Genomic DNA, 20,757 nt, shown 5'->3' with positions numbered 1-20,757 from the left:
TGAGACTTTGTATTATGACCCCGCTTTGGCTTCATTGCCCCATGTGCCTGGAAATTTCAAAGGCAGCTTTAGATTCCTGAACAAAGTGATACATTATAATCTTTATCCCCGAGGTTCAGAGAGTAGACCAATCAGGAAAAGCAGAGAAATTCTGTTTGCATTTACAGCTAATGATTTGATAGTTGATTGGGCTATGTTCATCTTTACTCAGCTGCGTGATTTTAGGGCCAATACTCTGATTACTGCCAATATGCCATTCCTTTGTATGATTACTAGCTTGTGTAAGGAGAAAGGAGTTAGGGGGGCAGCTTATGAGCAATTGGAAGAACTCTCTCCGGGGCCTATAGATGACACATTTGATGTGAAGAGCTCATCTCAGATTCATACTGCTAAGGGTAAACAGGCAAGAAAGGGGGATTATTTGACTTCGATGCCATCAAGGAAAGAGAAACAGGGGTCTTGGCTCAAGAAACTGTTCTGTCAAGGGGTGTCAATAATTAACTCTCAAAGAAAGGAGAAGAATGAAAGAAGAAAGATGATGAGGGAACAGGAAGCACAGAGGAGAGAGATAGCCTGGCAGACATCGATTCTGGAGCAGTAGCATGGGGTGAAGTATGTCCCCGAGCCGGTTGATGAGGGAGAAGTGAGTGATGACTTTGCAGGGTATGAGAGTGAGGAGTTGGTGGATTGAGAGGATGACTAGCTGAGGTGGTGACATGGTGATGATCTGATAGAGAGTCGGTGGCTCTAGAAATTCCCCTTACTTGGTCAGGGTCTTGGTTGGTTGACATGCCAACTATCCTATCTTTTTATTTCGTTTCGTTGCATTTTCATTTCGTAGTATAGCTTTGCACATTGTTAGTTACTAGTTGGTTTATTGGTTTGGCCGGTTTGGCCTTGACTTGGTTCATTTCTTATGTTGGCGGTGGTCACTCGGGTAGTTAACCAAGCTAGTAATAGACCGTTGCCCATTTTTGCTAACCTGTTCTTTGTAACCAAGGTCATTACAAGCTGAAAAAGACCTTCGTTGATCTTTTATGCGTATGGATTCCTTTTTGATTGACTGTCTGATAATTGCATAACTAGTTAAGGGCATGCTTTCTTTTTGTTATCCAACTTTCATCTGTTAGTTGTTAATTCTGTTGAATAAAGTGCTTTATTGTTTGAGGCATAGTATTTCTTGTTCGCTAATGCCTGTTGTTAAGCACATCTTCGGTGGATATGGTTTAGTCTGAATTCGCAGGTTCTGTGTCCCGTATCCTCCCATTGTTCGAGGACACAGACCATTTTGACTTGCTCTTTAACTTGCTTGATACTTAGCCTGTTTAATTGAATGCTGAAAATGTGAGTTGTAAGAAATGAAATAAAAAGCTGGATTGTTGAATTCTTGCTAGGTTACAGAATTGAGCAAGTTCTAAGTTGTGAATTCGGAAGGATTGCATAGTTGCTAATTTTCTAAGTTTTTGCATTTCGTTCGCTAGGGACTAGCAAACCTTAAGTTGGGGGGTGAGATAAGCACCCGAGAATGTAATGTAGGGTGCTGATAAGTGCCAAAATATACATATTTTGGCCCTCCAATCTATATTTATTAGTCCTTTATTTTTGTTAACTGATTTTTATTCTGTGTTTTAATGTTTATAGATTGCTCGAGCTCGGTTTCCAATAATTTGGGTAAAAAGAAGATTTTATAGAAGTTTTGGATCAAGATGCAAAGTTCTTCGAAGTTGAATGACTAATGTTTTATTATGTAAAGTCCAAGGGCTACTATGTAATTATTCCCTTCAATCCCTATAAAACCAACTTTGTTACCCTACTGATGAGTTCAGCCAGTCCTGGGAAAAAAGAGAAAAAGCTGCGCACAAGGTGCTGCGTGGAAAAGAAGAAAAAAGGCTGCTGCTACCGTTCTTTGTTCTACATATTGCTTACAGTATTTTTCCTTCCAAGTTTTTATGTTTTGTTCAATTACTCGCAATTCAGTAACTAGTTTTAAATTCCGTTATTTATAAAAGTTGTTCGTTGATTCATGTTTAATTTAGAACTTTTATTTATTTACTATCTCGCATAATAAAAACATGTTTCAAACTAGGGTTTCTTTTGTTTATTGTTTAATGATGAGTGAGTAGTTAATTAGGTAGGGTCGCGGGGTGATTAGCACGCCGTGATCAGTTCGGATACTGCTCCTGTTTTCAAACAATGTAAAAAATGATTTAAGATTGAAAAAATACTTCCCGCGGACAAATCTGGGCATTTTCGGAGCCCATGAAAACGGGGGAATGGGGGTCCAAAACCCATTCTCCGCTGCGCATGGGTAAACGGCAACCATAGAGTCTCGCATCTTACGGGGTATCTTTTTCAATCTCAGATCGAACGTTTATAAGAACACCGAATGGAGCAGGTTAATCCGGACTGGTTACGAGTGCTATGAATCCTACGACCGTACCTTTCTTTTAATTATTTGAAAAGTACAATCAATTTCTAGGTTTTAATTTAATCTCAATCAAAACGACAAAGGGTGGCTACCTAAGAGCCCATTTAAATTAGTTAAACCCGAATTTTTAGTCAACACACATCACCGTCTTTGTGGATTCGACTCCGGACTTACCGGATATTATGCTACATCGGTCTGCGCCCTACGCTTGGGGCAACCCATTATTTTAGGTCTAGGAAATCGGTCAAGCATTTTTGGCGCCGTTGCCGGGGACGATAACGTGTGTTAAGAATTCGGGTAGTTATTTTTTTTATTATTATTATTATTATTATTTTTTTATCGATGAAAAGCAAAAAAAAAAAAAAAATGGCCCATTTTGCGAGGAGGTATGGAGGTTATGCAAAACAATTTGATTGTTCAGTGTCGCTTCCTATATTTTATGGTTTTGCATCAGAAAATCATTTTTCGCATGTTCATAAACTTGAGGAAGCTTTTGCTAGTGATGAAGTGGCTCTTTTACATGTATTCCCAGCATCTTTGCATGATAGTGCTCTAGATTGGTTTAATTGTTTGAGTCCAAGATTGACATGGGGTGAGATTGTAATACAATTTTTCAATCATTTCAATCCCTCATATGAGACTCACATGCTTTTACAAGAACTATCAGATTTCTCTCAACATGATGATGAGTCTTTGTCAGAGTGTTGGGAGCGATTTAAATTTGTTGTATTCTCTTGGTCGTTTAATTGTGAGCTTGGCAGTCTTCTGGTTATCTTTTGCCGTGGTTTAAACCTTAAGTCATGCGAGGTGGATTTTAGGTCCACTGACGAATTTCTGGATAAAACCCCTGAAGACGCTTGGGATTTTTTAGATGAATTAACCCAAAAGCTCCAATTTAGTGAGTTGACCAAAAGTTCTGAGGATACCAATTTTGATGCCAGAGAAAGAGAGGAAATAGAGTCACTTTCTGAGGATATTAATTCTGATGCGAGGGAAAAAGAGCCACTTCCTAAGAATTTTGATGCGAGAGAAAAAAAGGAAATAGAGTTACTTGTCATTAATGAAGGCGATATGCCTTTTGAGGAGTCATTGCCTATAGTTGCACCAGGTTATATGCCTTTTGAGGAGGAGTCATTGCCTATAGTTGCACCAGGTTATATGCCTTTTGAGGAGTCATTGCCAATAGTTGCACTGAATAATCAAGTACTCTCAGCTCTAGATTGTGCCACTCCTGCTACTGAATCTACACTTTCGCAAGAGTTTTTAAATGTGGAGCTGATTGATTTTCTTGGTGTTGATGAATTTAATTTAGTTTATCATCCATATCTTCTGGACTTTGTCAACGCTTTGAAAATTGATCTAGTTTGGGCTATACATTTGTTGGAATTTAAATGTCTAAAACGAATTCGGCAAATGTGCTACTCGAAGTATCTTATCTTATGGCATGGTCGGGTTCAATTCTTGATAAAAAGTGTAGAATGGAGCGTTATGTTCATTGTCTTAGCTTTCATTGGCATGATAAATATTCGGTACCCGCGTTTGGCTGCTTGTACATAATTTTTTTTTTGGGTCTGGAATAGCCACCCATTTCTTGCTTGAGAAATGGGGAGAAAAGTAGTACTCGTGTCTTTCGCGTGAAGAAAGTGGATGATTTTTTATCTTTTATTTTATTTTTTCCATTGTTTATTTATTTTAGTTATTTTTCCTGCTGTGTTGGAGGCTCACATTTTGCAGGTTGTTAGATCCAAGTTGGGGGGTCTCCCTCTTTCTATAATTTTCTCTGCTTAGCCTCTCCTTTTCGAGGTGATATCTCTCCTCTCTTTTACGTTTCTATCTTATCTTTATTTTTCATGCCTTCAATGCGGACATTGAATAGTTCAAGTTGGGGGGAGGGATCACTTTGTTCTTTATTTTGTTAATAAAATAATTTTGAAAAAAAAAAAAAAAAACTTGTTGGATCCTTTCTACTTGGGACTTGGAAATTGCAAAGTTTACTTGTTGGTTGCTTGTATTGAGAATCTGTGGGCATTTCTTGAATATTTATGTTGCATGGTAGTTCTTTTTGCTAGCTTGGCGATAGAAATTTATCCTGGCATACACTCTTAGCATCTTTGCACTGCACATTTCTTGGACCTTGACTGCTTGTGAATTGTGACTTTAGTGCTTTCAATGGCTAGATTAGTGAAGACTGTTGCCCATGTGAGCTTTAGTGCCTTATCTTTCTTTGGAGCGATGTCACATAAACTCTTCGTTTGTCATAAAAAAGAAAGAAAGAGAAAGAAGCTTAATCGTTGTCGATCTCATTATCTTTGTCGTCAAGTATTGGGACTTAATGCATGCCTATTATGTCTTCTTTTGGGAATGGAAAGTTATATGGTTGTATTGCCCCTAGGAGATGATAGTAGGCCATTTTTGTGCTTTGAGCCGGTTCGTTTCTTTTTCTTAAACACTTTATCCATTGCAAGCCACATTGTGCCTTTTGCATGAGCCTTTTTCTTGTTAACCTTCACCAACCAAATTGTGTCTTGAGAATGGCGAGCTAATCATGTGAAAGTTAATTTTTGAAGAGAATATGATAAGTGTTTCAAGAATGTTGTACTCGAGTTGCGGTATTCTTCCCCATGCAAAAAAAAAAAAAAAAAAAAAGAGATTGAAACTTGAATAAAATAAAAAAAAATAAAAAAAAAAAGATAAGGGGAAGACACCAATATACTTGTTACAAGAATGAAATAAGTTGTTTCATCTTGGAATTGTGTGAAGGGTGAAGAATATGAGGGATATGGCGGAGTTGAAAAGGGTTGAAAGAGGACGAACATTGTTATACTTGCCTATGTTATCTTGGCCTAATTTCGGACACTTGCCTATAATTTATCCTAACATTTGAAGCACTTTTCCTTGCCTACCGATATAACCGAATAAAAGTCCTATTTGATCTTAGGGGCAATGAGTTGTGGTTCGATGGATAGATAGTCTTTAATGCTTGACATTCCTTTCATGAGATCATGTGTCTACCTTAAAAAGCTTTCCCTTCGTGTCTAAAGTGTGCGAGGTACTTTGATTCTCTATTGTATAACTTTCGCCCGCACACATTGAGAGTTTATTAAATGCATCATGTTTCGAGTGTTTTCTTTTGTTGAGTGCATAACACGGTGAGAATTGAAGTCGAGACTCGGTCCGGAGAGAGTACTTAGTTGTTGTTCACTTGTGGTTAAGGTCTTTGCTCACACACGCTAAGTTTGAGTGCCATGATTTATTTCTATGTTTTGATAGCCTCTAGAACTATTTTTTTGCATATGCTATATTCTTGGCATTGGCGTATCAATGAGTTGCATTGCAGTTTTTGGGTTCTATGTGGACAGGATTCACGGTGTTTTGTGGGTAACCATTGCTGAAAATCCTCACAAGACTTCACTCGTCCTACCGGGGCCACCCGGGGGTTTAAAAGATTTATCTGTTAGTCAGTTGTTTTATTTATTTATTTATTTTATTTGCTCGAGGACTAGCAAAATGTAAGTTGGGGGGTGTGATAAGTGCCAAAATATAAATATTTTGGCCCTCCAATCTATATTTATTAGTCCTTTATTTTTGTTAACTGATTTTTATTCTGTGTTTTAATGTTTATAGATTGCTCGAGCTCGGTTTCCAATAATTTGGGTAAAAAGAAGATTTTATAGAAGTTTTGGATCAAGATGCAAAGTTCTTCGAAGTTGAATGACTAATGTTTTATTATGTAAAGTCCAAGGGCTACTATGTAATTATTCCCTTCAATCCCTATAAAACCAACTTTGTTACCCTACTGATGAGTTCGGCCAGTCCTGGGAAAAAAGAGAAAAAGCTGCGCACAAGGTGCTGCGTGGAAAAGAAGAAAAAAGGCTGCTGCTACCGTTCTTTGTTCTACATATTGCTTACAGTATGTTTCCTTCCAAGTTTTTATGTTTTGTTCAATTACTCGCAATTCAGTAACTAGTTTTAAATTCCGTTATTTATAAAAGTTGTTCGTTGATTCATGTTTAATTTAGAACTTTTATTTATTTACTATCTCGCATAATAAAAACATGTTTCAAACTAGGGTTTCTTTTGTTTATTGTTTAATGATGAGTGAGTAGTTATTTAGGTAGGGTCGCGGGGTGATTAGCACGCCGTGATCAGTTCGGATACTGCTCCTGTTTTCAAACAATGTAAAAATGATTTAAGATTGAAAAAATACTTCCCGCGGACGAATCTGGGCATTGTCGGAGCCCATGAAAACGGGGGAATGGGGGTCCAAAACCCATTCTCCGCTGCGCATGGGTAAACGGCAACCATAGAGTCTCGCATCTTACGGGGTATCTTTTTCAATCTCAGATCGAACGTTTATAAGAACACCGAATGGAGCAGGTTAATCCGGACTGGTTACGAGTGCTATGAATCCTACGACAGTACCTTTCTTTTAATTATTTGAAAAGTACAATCAATTTCTAGGTTTTAATTTAATCTCAATCAAAACGACAAAGGGTGGCTACCTAAGAGCCCATTTAAATTAGTTAAACCCGAATTTTTAGTCAGCACACATCACCGTCTCTGTGGATTCGACTCCGGACTTACCGGATATTATGCTACGTCGGTCTGCGCCCTACGCTTGGGGCAACCCATTATTTTAGGTCTAGGAAATCGGTCAAGCATTTTTGGCGCCGTTGCCGGGGACGATAACGTGTGTTAAGAATTCGGGTAGTTATTTTTTTTTTTTTATTATTTTATTTTTCTAAGTTTTTGCATTTCGTTCGCTAGGGACTAGCAAACCTTAAGTTGGGGGTTGAGATAAGCACCCGAGAATGTAATGTAGGGTGCGCTAGTGTTTAGTTTTAGTTTAATTTAATTAATAATTAGTTGTTGATTAACGTTGTTTGCTTGTAGAGTGTTCTAGTTCTGTTTTATAGGTAAATCGCCAAACATGGGAGTTTTCAAGGCGTAAGGCATGTCATTGCCTGAGCAGAACCAGAAATGGCCAAGGCAGAAGCTGGATGGCCAAGGCAGAAGCTGATTTGCCCAAGGCAGAAAGCAGATTTGCCCGAGCAGAACCAAATTTGCCCGAGCAAGAGGCAGGCAGCAAGGCAAAGGATGACGGCCAAGCATCGAGCTAACCAGCTCGGCATCGATGTCAAGGCAAAAGTTCCATCGATGCCGAGACCCTTAGTGGTCCAGTCCCCTAACCAGTTCGGCATCGATGTCAAGTCTTACAGTCCATCGATGCTGAGCCCCATAGTAGAGCACTCTAAGGCCGTTGCCATCGATGCCGAGCTACTTAAGAGCGAATTTCTGAGCATTTTGGGAATATTCCAGGCGCGGATCTCCGGAGTATAAAAGCTTATGTCATTGTTTTGTAAAAACAAGTAGATAGATTCAATAGTACAATTTTCTAGATCTAGATTAGATTTCTTTGCAATTCAAATTGTTCTTGAGTGTTCTTCGTTTTCAGTTTTAAATATTTCAATTTCTGTCTTTAGTTGTTAGTTTTTGACATTGTCTCTTTAATTAAAGTTGTTAATTTTCTCCCGATCTATCTTAATCTTTAATTTTCTTCTAGTGTTGCTTTTCAATTATGCTTAGTAGTTTTTCACTTACTCTTATCTCTCTAGATATGGGTGAGTAGTTTTAAAGGTTAGGTCATGGGGTGATTAGCACCTCATGGCTTGGGCGAAAATTGCATTTTGCACCCAATAAAGCTTTAAACTTTGATTTGAAAATTGATGTGGGGTTTGGGTTTGTTTGTCAAATCACCGAGGTGTTAACCTCTTTGATCATGTGTAGGTGGGAGCTTCGCCTACCCACCACATATGATGCTTAGAGCTCTGTCGCTCGAGGTATTTGCCAAATGAATTCTAGAGCTAGCTTGGTTCTCAAATCATTTTATCTTCCGATTTGAGAACTATAATCAAGTATCTTAAATTGTGTAATTGGGTAAAGAATGTGATTTAGCTTGAGTCTTGAGTGTTGATAATTCCTAGACCTAGCCTATCTTTTCTCTAGTTAATTCGTTTTTAATTTAGCCCTTTTATTTCCACCGTTTAAAGTAAAACAAAGTTGGCTGTCTAAAAGCCGAAAACCCTTACTTGCATCTACAAATCTGACAAAGCCATATAATTATTCCCTTGGGTACGATCCCGGATTTTCGGTTTATTATGCTTCAATCGAAGTGTTAAACCCTACGCTTGGGTTATTATTCCACATTATATTGGAGAACGAAGCAGATTATCTTGAGCTGGTGTTTGGGAAGCATTTTCGTGATTTTTTTCATGATGTTGGTGTTAACGAGATCTTTCTGCACATGCGAAACAAATGGTGGGCTGTCCCTAGGATAAATAACTGGGTTGATCGTCCAAGTTTAGCACTTTTCTTCAATGCTCTGAATCTAGAACCGTTGGATTTTGTTCTTGTTACTGTGTTTGATGCAACAGATGTGAATGTAATAGTATTCATAGGAGATGGCATTGAGAGAGTGTATCCCTGGACCTAGTTGTTTTTCTAGTGTTGTATTAACTGTAGTTATATTTATTAGCCGATATAGTATTGTACTGATAGCAATTACTATTGTGATGGTGATTTAAGTGATCATGAACAGGACTCCAATTTCTGCATGTGAATCTATGTGTTTCATTATGCTGTAAAATTTATTTGTTATTTAAATTTATGATTTGTATGCATGAATAACATGATATTACTTTTAATTCGTGTGTGGCTATGGTTTCTATTTTTGGGTTGTTATGCTGAATGGAGTTTGGACTGAAAATTTGGATTGCAGAACATAAATTGAATTTAATTTGTGAATATTTTACTTGTACTGAAAACGGTAACATATTGCCATACGAGTACATGTATTATGTTTTGCAAAATTTTGATTTATATTGCTGGATATTGCGTGGAATCGTTTTTGTAGATTATTTTGGAAAGAGGCTGGATGCAATTAATTGAGAAAGTTATGTACTTGTGGAGAATCATAAGCAATAGGATCTGTAGTGTTCAAATTGCACTTCGATATTTATGTGGGATTTAAAATCAAATTTTGGTAAAGCTACAGAACAAAGATATTAGCTAGCAAAAATTATTATGATCTTTTGCTGCTGGAGCCTAGAAACTTTGTTTGTGTTTAGAGGATGGGAAGAAAGCATGATAAATTTTGAGTCATTCTTTGCGAAAATAGAAACAACAATGTTACTAACTATTGATTGCATGACATCTCTACTAAAATCAATTATCAAAAGTTCACTCTCCTAGCCCAGAATCTATCACCAGAACAGTCAGAACCAAGTCATAGATAGACTTATCCGTAATAATTGCACCACAGTCTACCAAGGGCATGATCAATCGAATGCGAACAGTCAGAAGCAAGTGGTAGATTGAGTTGTTGGTAATAACTGTACCATAGTTGACAAAGGACCTGATCTCTTGACCTTAAAGAAGACGGAATGCAGCAAGGAATTGGACACAAACATTGCTAGCTGCTGGGTACCTCATTTCGTTAAGAAATAGTTCTTTAGCATAATTTTCAAGGTTAACAATTTCCCATGATGAATTATCGCAGTGAGAAGACTCAAGAACAAGCTTATATGTAAGCTTAGACATGGAAGTTGCGGCCAACTCATGAACCGATTCACCAGTAACAAACACACTCTTAATTCCATGCTGAGATTCTGTGATTGAGTTACTACACACATTTGTCACCATGCTATCATAACAGATAACAACATCCTGAAGAATCGCTATTAAGTTATTGAACAAAGTATCTGTTTTTGTCAACTTTCTCGATGAATGGACAATAATTTCTCTCTAAGAGATAGAATGAGGTATCTCTTGGATTATAGGATACTTGTTATGGAAGAGAGACCCATGTCGTCAACTAAGGCCTCTGTGTAAAATTTCTCCCCACTCAAAAGTAGAAGCCCCAAGAACTCAATCTGCTAAACAACCTTTATAATAAAGGAGTCACTTTTGCAATCAATAATATATCCTATTACAAATGACCTTAGAATGAAATTAGCAATAGGTAATTTCAGAAGCCGTAAGTGTTTTTCTACTTGCAGTTCAGTTAACTCATTGTAGGTCGAATGTAGGTCACCAAGCAAGGGGTATTTTCCTGAAGGCAATTATGATTGTCCTCTAAGACAGCTCTCTGAATGAAGAAATCTTGTAACATCATACTGAATTATTGAGAAAATAAATGTTCCATGAGGAAAGGCTGTAAAGCGTTAAAGAATTTCAAGACATCACTTGGGTCATTCTTTAGGAAAATAGAACTAATGTTATTAATTATTGATTGCATAACATTCGTACTACAGTCAATTGTTCAAAGTTCACTCTTGCTAGCCAAAAATGTATCATCAGAATAATCAAAACCAAGTGGTAGAATGAGCTCCTTGTAATATTGTACAGTACTCCACCGAGGGCCTAATCTCTTCATCCTAAGTAACGCCAAATGTGGCAAGGAGCTGGAGACAAACATTGTCAGCTACTGAGCAACTGGTTTTGCCATGGAATAGCTCTTAAGCATAATTGTCAGTGATAAGAACACATCAGCAGCCAGCTACAAGTAGTTGAGGTTACCATTATGAGAACTAAGCAACTGCTTCTGTATAGATAACAGTTCCAAAACCTTTGCTTTTGCAGTAAGAGATTGGGGATAAAATAAATGGACATAGTTTCCATGAAAATCAGCACTAAGAGGCCCGCACATAAGAGGGTTGATCATCACTATATGATCCTAGTGATCATAAATTGATAATGCCTGCAAGGAATGTATAGGCATAATCAGAAGGCAGTTAATAAAAACAATATCTGCATCCATTATACACCATTAATGTACCACTTCACCTTATCTTAAAAATATATTCCCCTTTCAATCTTTACTCAGCAAGTATGTTAATAAACTATCCATATAAGTCAAACACAACTCTTCATCGACCAACCTTTGTAGATATTGTACGTTAGGTTGAGTAACTCTGTCCTCAAATGTTATGCTCTGAGCAATTTAAGAAGGCAATCCGACCTCATGGACACCTCTGTATGTGTTGTCAGTTATAACGCTTCATGAAGAGAATCCACTCCCCTTTCTGATAAATAAGGTTTTTGTATTCTCAAGCCATGCTTTAGCTAATAAATTGTTCAGTTTTTTGCTAATTCCAAATCGGGTATCTACATTACGAGGTGCCTCATGGAAGAGATATGCAAGCAACACAACAAATAAAGTAACAGTTCATGAACGTTTGTGCTGAATAATTGCCAAACCAAATAGGAGAATCATCTGTAATGATATTAAAGAACAATGTTCTCAAGGAAAGAATAAACCACGATAACCTTGTGAAACTGCTATCTTATAAATTGGTAAACATCTAAGAAGGAACGAAAAACATTCAAACTTATGCGCTATTTTTATCAGATATATCCAAAGACACAAAATAGAGTCATAAAGTTTTTACAGGCAACACAAACGTTGTTTGGTCCATAAAATCAACACTAATTAATAAAGCAATCAAAAGCCAGAGCTAACAAAAGGTTCAAAAGTTTCCAAAGAGTTATTATACTCTCTATTCTACAATGCTAACAACATTGTGCCTCTGGTTCTGCTGTAATTATATGATGCAACCGTTGATCTATTGAACAAATTAAGTCAGAGGGGCCTGCTGAGGAATGTCCTTCCTTTTCCTGGAATTCATGTGGTTGAACATGGGTGGAGTTGTAGGAGAAACGTTACTTGGAACTTCTTTGGCAAGTGAAGTAGCCACAATAGGAGATTTTGAAACCAATATATCTAACTTCCTCATTTTTTGTTGTCCTTCTGGTGCTAATAATTAATCAACCTGGAAGCTGTTATTTAATTCACACGTGCTGAGCTTTGGTTCAAGCGTGAACGTTTCCTCTGGAAAACCACGATATATAGCATCGCGCTATATCAACAGCATAAATCAAATTCACATCCATTAACTTACCATTCAAATGATTGTTACTTCCATAATTACACTACAAATCATGGATTTGAGAATATGTCCATATTGAAATATGTAAGCAAGAATATTTGCAGCTTTCCAAGTTGCTTTGTCAGAGGTGAGGATGTAAGTAAATTAAATATCATGCTTATAAATAGATAGCAAACTAATAGAATTCATCACTCAGACTAATAATAGGAATCAATTATTTTAAGGAACGCATATTTAAGAGAACAAAGAACGCTATTCGTTGCATGGAAACGCAGCTGAATTTATTAGAGGAACATAGGGATAGTCTTGAGAAGGCAAATTTTGGGGGACTAACCTTTCTAATCGACTAATTAATAAATGAGCATAGCACTACGATTCATCAAATAGACGAAAAAGGTTTGTACAGTTCTTCAAGTCCATTATGTAACATCTCAATTACGTGTTCAAGTACCAATCTCGCTACCAAATATTAATTCTACAGTTCATGTTAATTAAAATCCTACACATTTATTTCATGTTGTGCCATTTAGAATCTGCAATGTATCCATAAGAAAACTTGAACCGATCCATTTAATAAAAGTTATAACGATACAGGACTAACATCATATATACAGTTTCTAAGGTTTTTAGTAACATGGTTTGATCATGTATTTTCTATGCATCATGTTTTTTCGGCGCTAGTAACTATCACAGTACTTTTTCCCTTTCCACGAGTGACCAATATAACGATGTACCAGATAGACAAGATCTTTTACATAATACTTAAAGAGTATGGTTTGGGAAACAATGACTGATAACATTCAATTTTTTACCTTGCTCCATATTTCCAATTGTGGTTTATTTGGACTAAACAAATATTGATATTTTGATGTTTATGGTACTGAAATTAGTTAGAGTCCAGCGACAAATAATAATCGTGTAATTTTGAGCATGCCTATTCATTGATATACCAATTGCTTTGAAGGATTAACTTTGTGATTATTCAATCCTATAGTTAACAAAATTCATAATTACCTTACAACCGAGAGAGTAGAATTTGAAGTTAGCTGTTGGGAGACTGCGATGACAAATGTCACAAGTATTGATCACACCATAAGGCAGTCTTGCATATGGTCTTGCATTCAAGAACACAATATCTCCATTGTTTATTACGTATGTTTGAATAGCACCAACGTTTATATACTCTCCGATATCATCAACTTTCACACCGTTGTTCAAAGACGATCTCCTTATCTGATAACGTGTCAGAGCACACATGCAAATTAGAATTATAATTTTTTAATTATCCATTAATTATACAGAGTATACGAACGATTGAATATGAATGTTTCATTACCTATATGATGTGGTGCTTTGGGTGGTCATCTGAACAATAGACACAGAAAGGATTTCCAGTACATTCTAAGCAGTAGTAGTTGCACTGATTATATTCTTGTGAGTCTCACAGTTGACGAAGAAAGTGGCCTCTAGGAGTGGCTTCAGCCATGGTGGATTCTGTTGTTCAACTTTCTCTATAGCTGTTGTTTCTTTTGTGTCTCTCAAGCACGAATACAAGCAGCTAAACCAAACAACTTTGTAAAAGAGTGATGTTTGATAGATTTAAGGACAAGCCATCATAGGGAGTAGTCAAACGTCAGCCTAGGTACAAGCTTCGATTTTTCTGCACAAAACCATGACTATTATGCATAACAATGGCCCGAATTGATTTGATCTTACTGTAAACCCAAAATCAAACCAATACTTTCGGATTATGAATGAAAACAACGGGTACTATTTCGAAACTATAATTGTCCACGTTAATCTACAAATCACATCATAAAATACATTTTCTATATTTTTTTTCAAATCACATGACAAAATCATATTACTAAAAACTTAAACCAATTTTTTTAGTTTGGATTGGATTCGTGATTTAAAATTTTTTTGGCTCTTCCTTGAAAACTATTGTATCCGATTAAACAGACTTGAATATTAATTTGGATCCATTAGTTTCGTTAATAGATTGAATAGAAAGTTGGCAACATAATTGTCAATGAATTTGGGTCGTATTTTATTGCATCTTCAATTTGACGATGTTAAATATCTGTTTTTTAAATTTATTAACAATGGTTCAGCTTTTGTTGCTTTTTTAAGTTAACTTTAATGAATTTTTTAAAGATCCTACATTTTTACAATTATAAATACTATATTATTCTTGTTAAATTGAACCCCACTAATTTAATTATTATGAATCACCTGAAACGAAGTTTTTAGTACTGGAAATATTGTAATTTTTTATTTGCGATTCAGAAGTTAGTAAATTTCTAATAGCAAATAAGTTATTGAAAAATATTACACTTTCTTCAACAGCAAATAAGTTACTAATACATTTAGTCAATAGAATTATTATCAGCAAGAACAAAATTTTGACAATAACTTTCCATCCACAAACGTAACATTACAAGATGTCAATATTTTTAAATTATTGTAAATAGGCTGATAGAATGATTTGAGTCTAGAGTGGTTCATGCTAATGATAACATTATTGTCAACGGGTAAAGAATATCAACATTCTGAGCTTGCAAAAAATAGCCTATATATACATAGCGTCGATAGATAGTAATTAGATCTATAAATAACATTTCTGTTGCAAATTGTTTGTCCAGACTGTAAGAAGAGAACCTATAAACAACCGATTTCTTTTATGAAGAAATTCAAACTTTTTACATAAATTGAAAGAATTTTTCAATATCTAGTGCATTGTTGTAAAAAAATTAAGTTTTATATGCTAGGAATATACTATTTTTACGTTTTTATTCCACCGACACGATAAATATTATGAGACTGAGAGAATGAGCTATTTATATGTAGGCTATAGGTTGCATAAGTGGGCTACTATGAGTTGGTGAATGACAACAGTTGTACTTGGCTGCATTCAATAGGTGCCGTGTAGAGCCTTTGTGTAGATTTGTTGGGCTGTACAAATTAATGATAAAAAATCTTGCTAAAGTTAAGCTCCAACTCCCATGATTTGAGAATACTCAAATACTATTGCCGTGTTTTCGTAAACCAAATGTAAAAATATTTAATGCATAGTATTGTCTGGCTTGCATCATCCAAGAAATTTATTAGTGCAAGGTGGGTATCACATGGTGCCCATTTGGTGCATTTACGACAAACATTTTAATTTTGGATAGCATAGATTTCAAGAGAGACAAGAGCGGAGACAGAGTAGATAGGTGAGTTGCGAAATAAGTTTTTTATACGAGCCATCATAAAATATATCATATTACCTGAGAGTACTGATCAAGTATCATATGCAGAGGTGACAATCTCAACTCATATTTTTTTACCCATCCAAATTCGCTCACTTATAACCCAACCCAATCCGCTTATATTGTATAATGAGTTTATATGGGTTGAACTCATATAAACTGATATATACATGGGTTTAGATGGGCTAAGAATGGGTTCAATATAGGTTGAAATTAAAAGACCCATTCTCTCCAAAAGAGTTGTTATACTTCTCAAATGTGAAATCCCCGTAAGATATTTTTGTTAAAAAAAAAATTCAAAACTTCACGGAGAATGGGGGCATTATACAGCATATTACAGTAGTTGATTTAGAAGATCTCTCTCTCTCTCTCTCTCTCTCTCTCTCTCTCTCTCTCTCTCTCTATATATATATATATATATATATATATATATATATATTTGGAAGCAAGTTAATTACATGAATAATCGGACACAGTTTTAAACATAAAATTTCACCCAAATACGCCAATAATACGAGTTGTTTAATAAGTTTAAAACATATTTTTAAGAACTCTTATGAAAAAATCAACTAACTCAGACATCGATAAGGATTTGATTAATTCATCCAGTTTTTATTCTGTGAAATTTAGGGACAAATATCCTAAAAACATGTTTTAATCAAATCAAAAGGCTCCAATCTTTTTGGTTTTTATTTACAAAAAAATTGCATTTGTTAATTTTGTGCCAAACTTTTATGACTTCTTGGTGCGTCTCAACAAGAGAGCCGAAAAAGTTTGATCGAAACTCATAATTTTTTTAAAAAGGGAAAAAAACAGGTAAAAAAAAGATGCAGCTTTAATTTTGACATTTTTTTCCCCTCTTTCCAACGAATTATGGAGTCCAGTATGAAGCAAAGTAATAAGCTTCGTGCAAAATAAATAAATGACAAAAATATTCAAAAAGGAAAAAAATAAAAAATAAAGTCACCTAATTTATTGAATGAAAAAAATCCCACCCCACCCCCATCCCTCTTTCACAGACACACACACACAAAGATGCAAAAAATTTGGCCTTTTAGTTGATGTTTCTCTTTGTTCAAATAAATTTTAGTTTGACTTATATAGATGCAAAAAATTTTGCCTTTTAGTTGATGTTTGTCTTTATTCGAATAAAATTTATTTTGGTTTATATCCGAAAAATTGACGCAAAATGTACAAATACCAAAAAATTAAATAAACACCCCCCAAAAAAGGAAAAATTGGCTTATATAACTGAAAGAGTCCACGGGGTTTTGCCTATTTGTGAACGTGCTTCAACTCATATCAGAGGAGAACAGTGGAGAAGGAAAAGGGGGGAGGGGAAAGAGGAAAAAAGGAAGAAGAAAAAAAGCGAGGAAAACATGTTCGGTTGGGTGGGTTTGGGCTTAACTTGACCCATATTCAACCGACCCGTCTCAACCCGTTCATTATTCGAGCCATATTTGTAGAGACCTGTATTTTTTAGGCCGTATTTTTTTTTTCTTTTGCAATAGTACGACTTGTCAAGATAGACGGTGTGGATTTACGGTGTGACGTGTTCGTGAAAGGATATAAGGATATGATTAGGTGAGAGGTGCATGTGTGCGTTTGTGAAGTGAGAGCATGGGATAATTTTTCCCATCTTTTCCTCTCTTTTATTTCCCAGGAGATATTCTCTCCTTTATTTCTCCTTTCTCTCGGTCGACACTCTCTCTCTCTAGCTCTCACCTCTCCTTCATCTTCTCTCCTCAATTTCACCTCCATGGAGTATGATTCCAAACAAAGTCCGAGAATTAAAGTTGTTCTACGGAACGAGGGCTATCTATCCATCCAAGAAAAATTACGATCGGATCACGTAGGAGTTTCGGTTTCGCTCGGATCTTTGGGGTTTTGCTCAAAACCCATGAGGTAGGGATTTCTTACTCTTGTTATGTGTTTATACGGTGTTTATGTACCTAGATCGTATCTTGCTTCGTTGTTTAAGCTTGTTCCTTCCATTTCCGAAAATCAGCAGAACAGGGCCTGTGTTTTTGGGGTTTATGCGTTCTTAAGCTCAGATTTGAATTTTGGTTCCTTCGTATGAAATAGAGTAGACTTAGAGCCGGTTCTAATGCCGCTGGAATCATACGAAACCGTTGAGAATTGAATTGATAGTGATTTTTAGAAAACTGGTCTGCAATCTGTCTCGTGTTCTGGATTTCAGCCCACTTCGAATGGCCATAACTTCCTCGCCCGATGTCCGTTTCATGCAAACTTTATATCGATTCGAAGGTCTTGAAGTCAGCTTTCATTTGCCACTAGAATCGTCTTAAAACTCTTAGTACACAGCAAGTTATGTTTGTTTGAGTGGAGGTGTGTCAATCTGTCATGCTGCGCGACAGATTCGTGTAGCCTGGGAAAACCCCTGTTTAACCACCCTTTGAGGGCAGATTTGACAAGGGTTCCTTCGTGACTTTTAAGCTTCGTTCAATCGCGCAACTATTGGGACCGGAATCACTCAAAAATATTAAGAACTCGATTTATAGTAATTTTTAGAAGATTGAACGAAAATCTGAAAATCTGGGCAGGGCATCGGGTTGCGTTTTCTTTTTATTGTTTGTTATGGTTAAATGATGCCATTGGTTATGGGTCCTTGTGGGTTTTAAAGATTAGTAAGTTGGTGATAATTTGGCGTTGAAATCATTGAAAAATATTGAGTATGCAATTTTTAATGATGTTGTATAATCGTTTTAACTCGATAATGGGTGTGAGATTGATTATGGATGGATTGTGCATAATGAAGGATGTTTATGGACCTATGATTCGAGTGTTACGGCTACGTGTGACATCGAACTTTGTATGTATCATGGTGTGGCATTTCATAGCATATGGACAATGGATGGAGTCGTATCCAACTTCGGATGTCGACGAAGGTTACGGGGCCTAACACCGCCCGGAATTCACGTCAATATGGACGGAGCCCGGTTCACCTCATTGGTGGGACCTTGGCGAGGGTTACGGGGCCCAACACCGCCCGGAATTCACGTCAATATGGACGGAGCCCGGTTCACCTCATTGGTGGGACCTTGGCGAGGGTTACGGGGCCCAACACCGCCCGGAATTCACGTCAATATGGACGGAGCCCGGTTCACCTCATTGGTGGGACCTTGGCGAGGGTTACGGGGCCCAACACTGCCCGGAATTCACGTCAATATGGACGGAGCCCGGTTCACCTCATTGGTGGGACCTTGGCGAGGGTTACGGGGCCCAACACCACCCGGAATTCACGTCAATATGGACGGAGCCCGGTTCACCTCATTGGTGGGACCTTGGCGAGGGTTACGGGGCCCAACACCGCCCGGAATTGACGTCAATATGGACGGAGCCCGGTTCACCTTCTTGGTGGGACCTTGGCGGGGGTTACGGGGCCCAACATTGCCCGGTGCATTGCTTTGCATCACATATCACGCATTGTTGATTGGTTGAGCTAGACTTATGACATGTGTTGCTTGAGAAATGAAAAGAGAGATAAAGTTGTTAATCTAATGTTTGGCTTGTCGTTCGACTTTGAACCGTATCTTGGATTACTATTCTTCCTCACTGAGCCTCTTGTTCGGTACAAATCAAGGAAACTAGTTCTTGTTGCATGGAGTGGCTAATACTTGAGAAATGAAAGATAAATCAATTATGTTAAAAAAAAAGGAAATCCAATGATATGTTTGTGTTGTTCTGCTGATAGATATACTCATTGTTATTATCGTCTTGGGGTTCGTTGTACATATATAATGTTGCTCACCTACCCCTGTTGGTGCATGATCATCACATATTCGTATAGATCGAGGCAAAATGGAGTAATTGCGTAGCGATGGACAAGTGACGGTTGAGGATAAGTTGTGATCTAATTAGGATAATTCGAGTTGGTTTATGCTTCTAGTTTGACGTATGAGCTGTTAGGAATACCTTTATGAAATTATGATCCCCTGGTTGTAGTATGCTCGTTTGTGATGGAAAACTCACGTTTCTTTGTGGTATCTCGTCGCATCACTCAGTCTAGGTGTATGATTCATCACATTTTCATATAGCTTGCGTATAGATTTTCCTATTGGGCTAGTGTAGCTCACCCTATCATTTTCAGGTACGATTCAAGGAAGTTGACATGGAGTACATGTTGTGCACTTGTGACCAAACCTTTAAAAAGGTATTCAAGAAGGATTTCATAGCACAAGATCTGAAATAGCATTTTTTTTGGAAAGATAGTATTTGTAAATTGTAATAATATTTCTCTAGGATATTGGTATTTTGATGATTTAGGGCCTTCGAGTTGGAATGTAATTTTTGAATTTTATTTGAGAACAGTGAACAAAAAGATCTTTTGGGGTATTATTTGTATTACAGCAAGGACTTTATTTATTAAAAGTGTTTATTATTTATGTTGAAAATCGAGGGCGTGACAATATTTGCCCCACTCATATTTGATCCACGACCTGTTTCAACCCACTTAAACCCACCAAAACCCACTAATTTGCCACCTCTAACCATACAGAAGCAATTAGAGAAGCAATAGATTTATTTGAAGAAATTTGAGAAGCCTTGGATTTTGGTGTTTTCTTTTCCTAATTTATTACAATATTATAATCCTATTGAAGAGATTACGAGCTTGAACCACAAGTGATATAAATATTTCATTTGGTAGTACTACAGGATTCTCATGAAATAACACAATACATGAACTCTAGATTGCTGAAGTTGTTTAACATAAAAACCAAAAGAGACCACAATTATATGATTGTGGCACAAAAGAGTCACACATTCAGTTAAAGCTTGTCAAACGTTACCCAAGGGACTAATTTATTATTTGGGAAATCTACTATCAAAAGGGGACTCCAGCTTTAACCCTTATGGTTTGCTACTACCGATAGTAGGTTTAATCAATAGTCCACGGAATTGCAATTTCATGTATGGCAACTTCGTCCCAAATCATGTTTTGCTGAAACTCTTCCAATTCCTGCTAGATATTAGCTGTGATTTGTTCCTCTATTTGTTGGTCAAACTGGCGTAGCAACCGAAGCGATGGATTAATTTGAAGTGCAAGTGCAAGGTGTTGGGAGGATGAACGCATGACTTTTAACATTTGGAACAGATCAATAATCTC

At 36.8% G+C, this 20,757-nt stretch overlaps 1 protein-coding gene and 1 long non-coding RNA gene across 2 annotated transcripts; both read left to right on the top strand.

The window, feature by feature from the left end:
- Positions 1-2,816: 2,816 nt before the first annotated feature.
- LOC131309543 (uncharacterized) lies at positions 2,817-8,921 on the top strand. Its single transcript, XM_058336159.1, has 3 exons — positions 2,817-3,536; positions 3,582-3,977; positions 8,656-8,921. The coding sequence occupies exons 1-3, from the start codon at positions 3,074-3,076 to the stop codon at positions 8,919-8,921; spliced, it is 1,125 nt and encodes a 374-aa protein (XP_058192142.1). The 5' UTR covers positions 2,817-3,073.
- Positions 8,922-17,306: 8,385 nt separating this feature from the next.
- LOC131310010 (uncharacterized) lies at positions 17,307-20,044 on the top strand. Its single transcript, XR_009195081.1, has 2 exons — positions 17,307-17,534; positions 19,741-20,044. It is a non-coding gene; the product is annotated as an uncharacterized LOC131310010 (long non-coding RNA).
- Positions 20,045-20,757: the final 713 nt, after the last annotated feature.

Source organism: Rhododendron vialii, chromosome 12a (assembly GCF_030253575.1).
Source record: "Rhododendron vialii isolate Sample 1 chromosome 12a, ASM3025357v1".
Classification (NCBI taxonomy): Eukaryota; Viridiplantae; Streptophyta; class Magnoliopsida; order Ericales; family Ericaceae; genus Rhododendron; species Rhododendron vialii.
The sequence above is the reverse complement of the archived record's forward strand: the minus strand, read 5'-3'. Positions and strand labels throughout refer to the sequence as shown.

Bases quoted from the DNA above. Each gene is read 5' to 3' on its own strand.
- LOC131309543 (XM_058336159.1), top strand. From the start codon at position 3,074: ATGCTTTTACAAGAACTATCAGATTTCTCTCAACATGATGATGAGTCT. The intron at 3,537-3,581 runs GTTATATGCCTT...TAGTTGCACCAG, and splicing joins ATTGCCTATAGTTGCACCAG to GTTATATGCCTTTTGAGGAG. The intron at 3,978-8,655 runs GTACATAATTTT...AGAACGAAGCAG, and splicing joins GTACCCGCGTTTGGCTGCTT to ATTATCTTGAGCTGGTGTTT.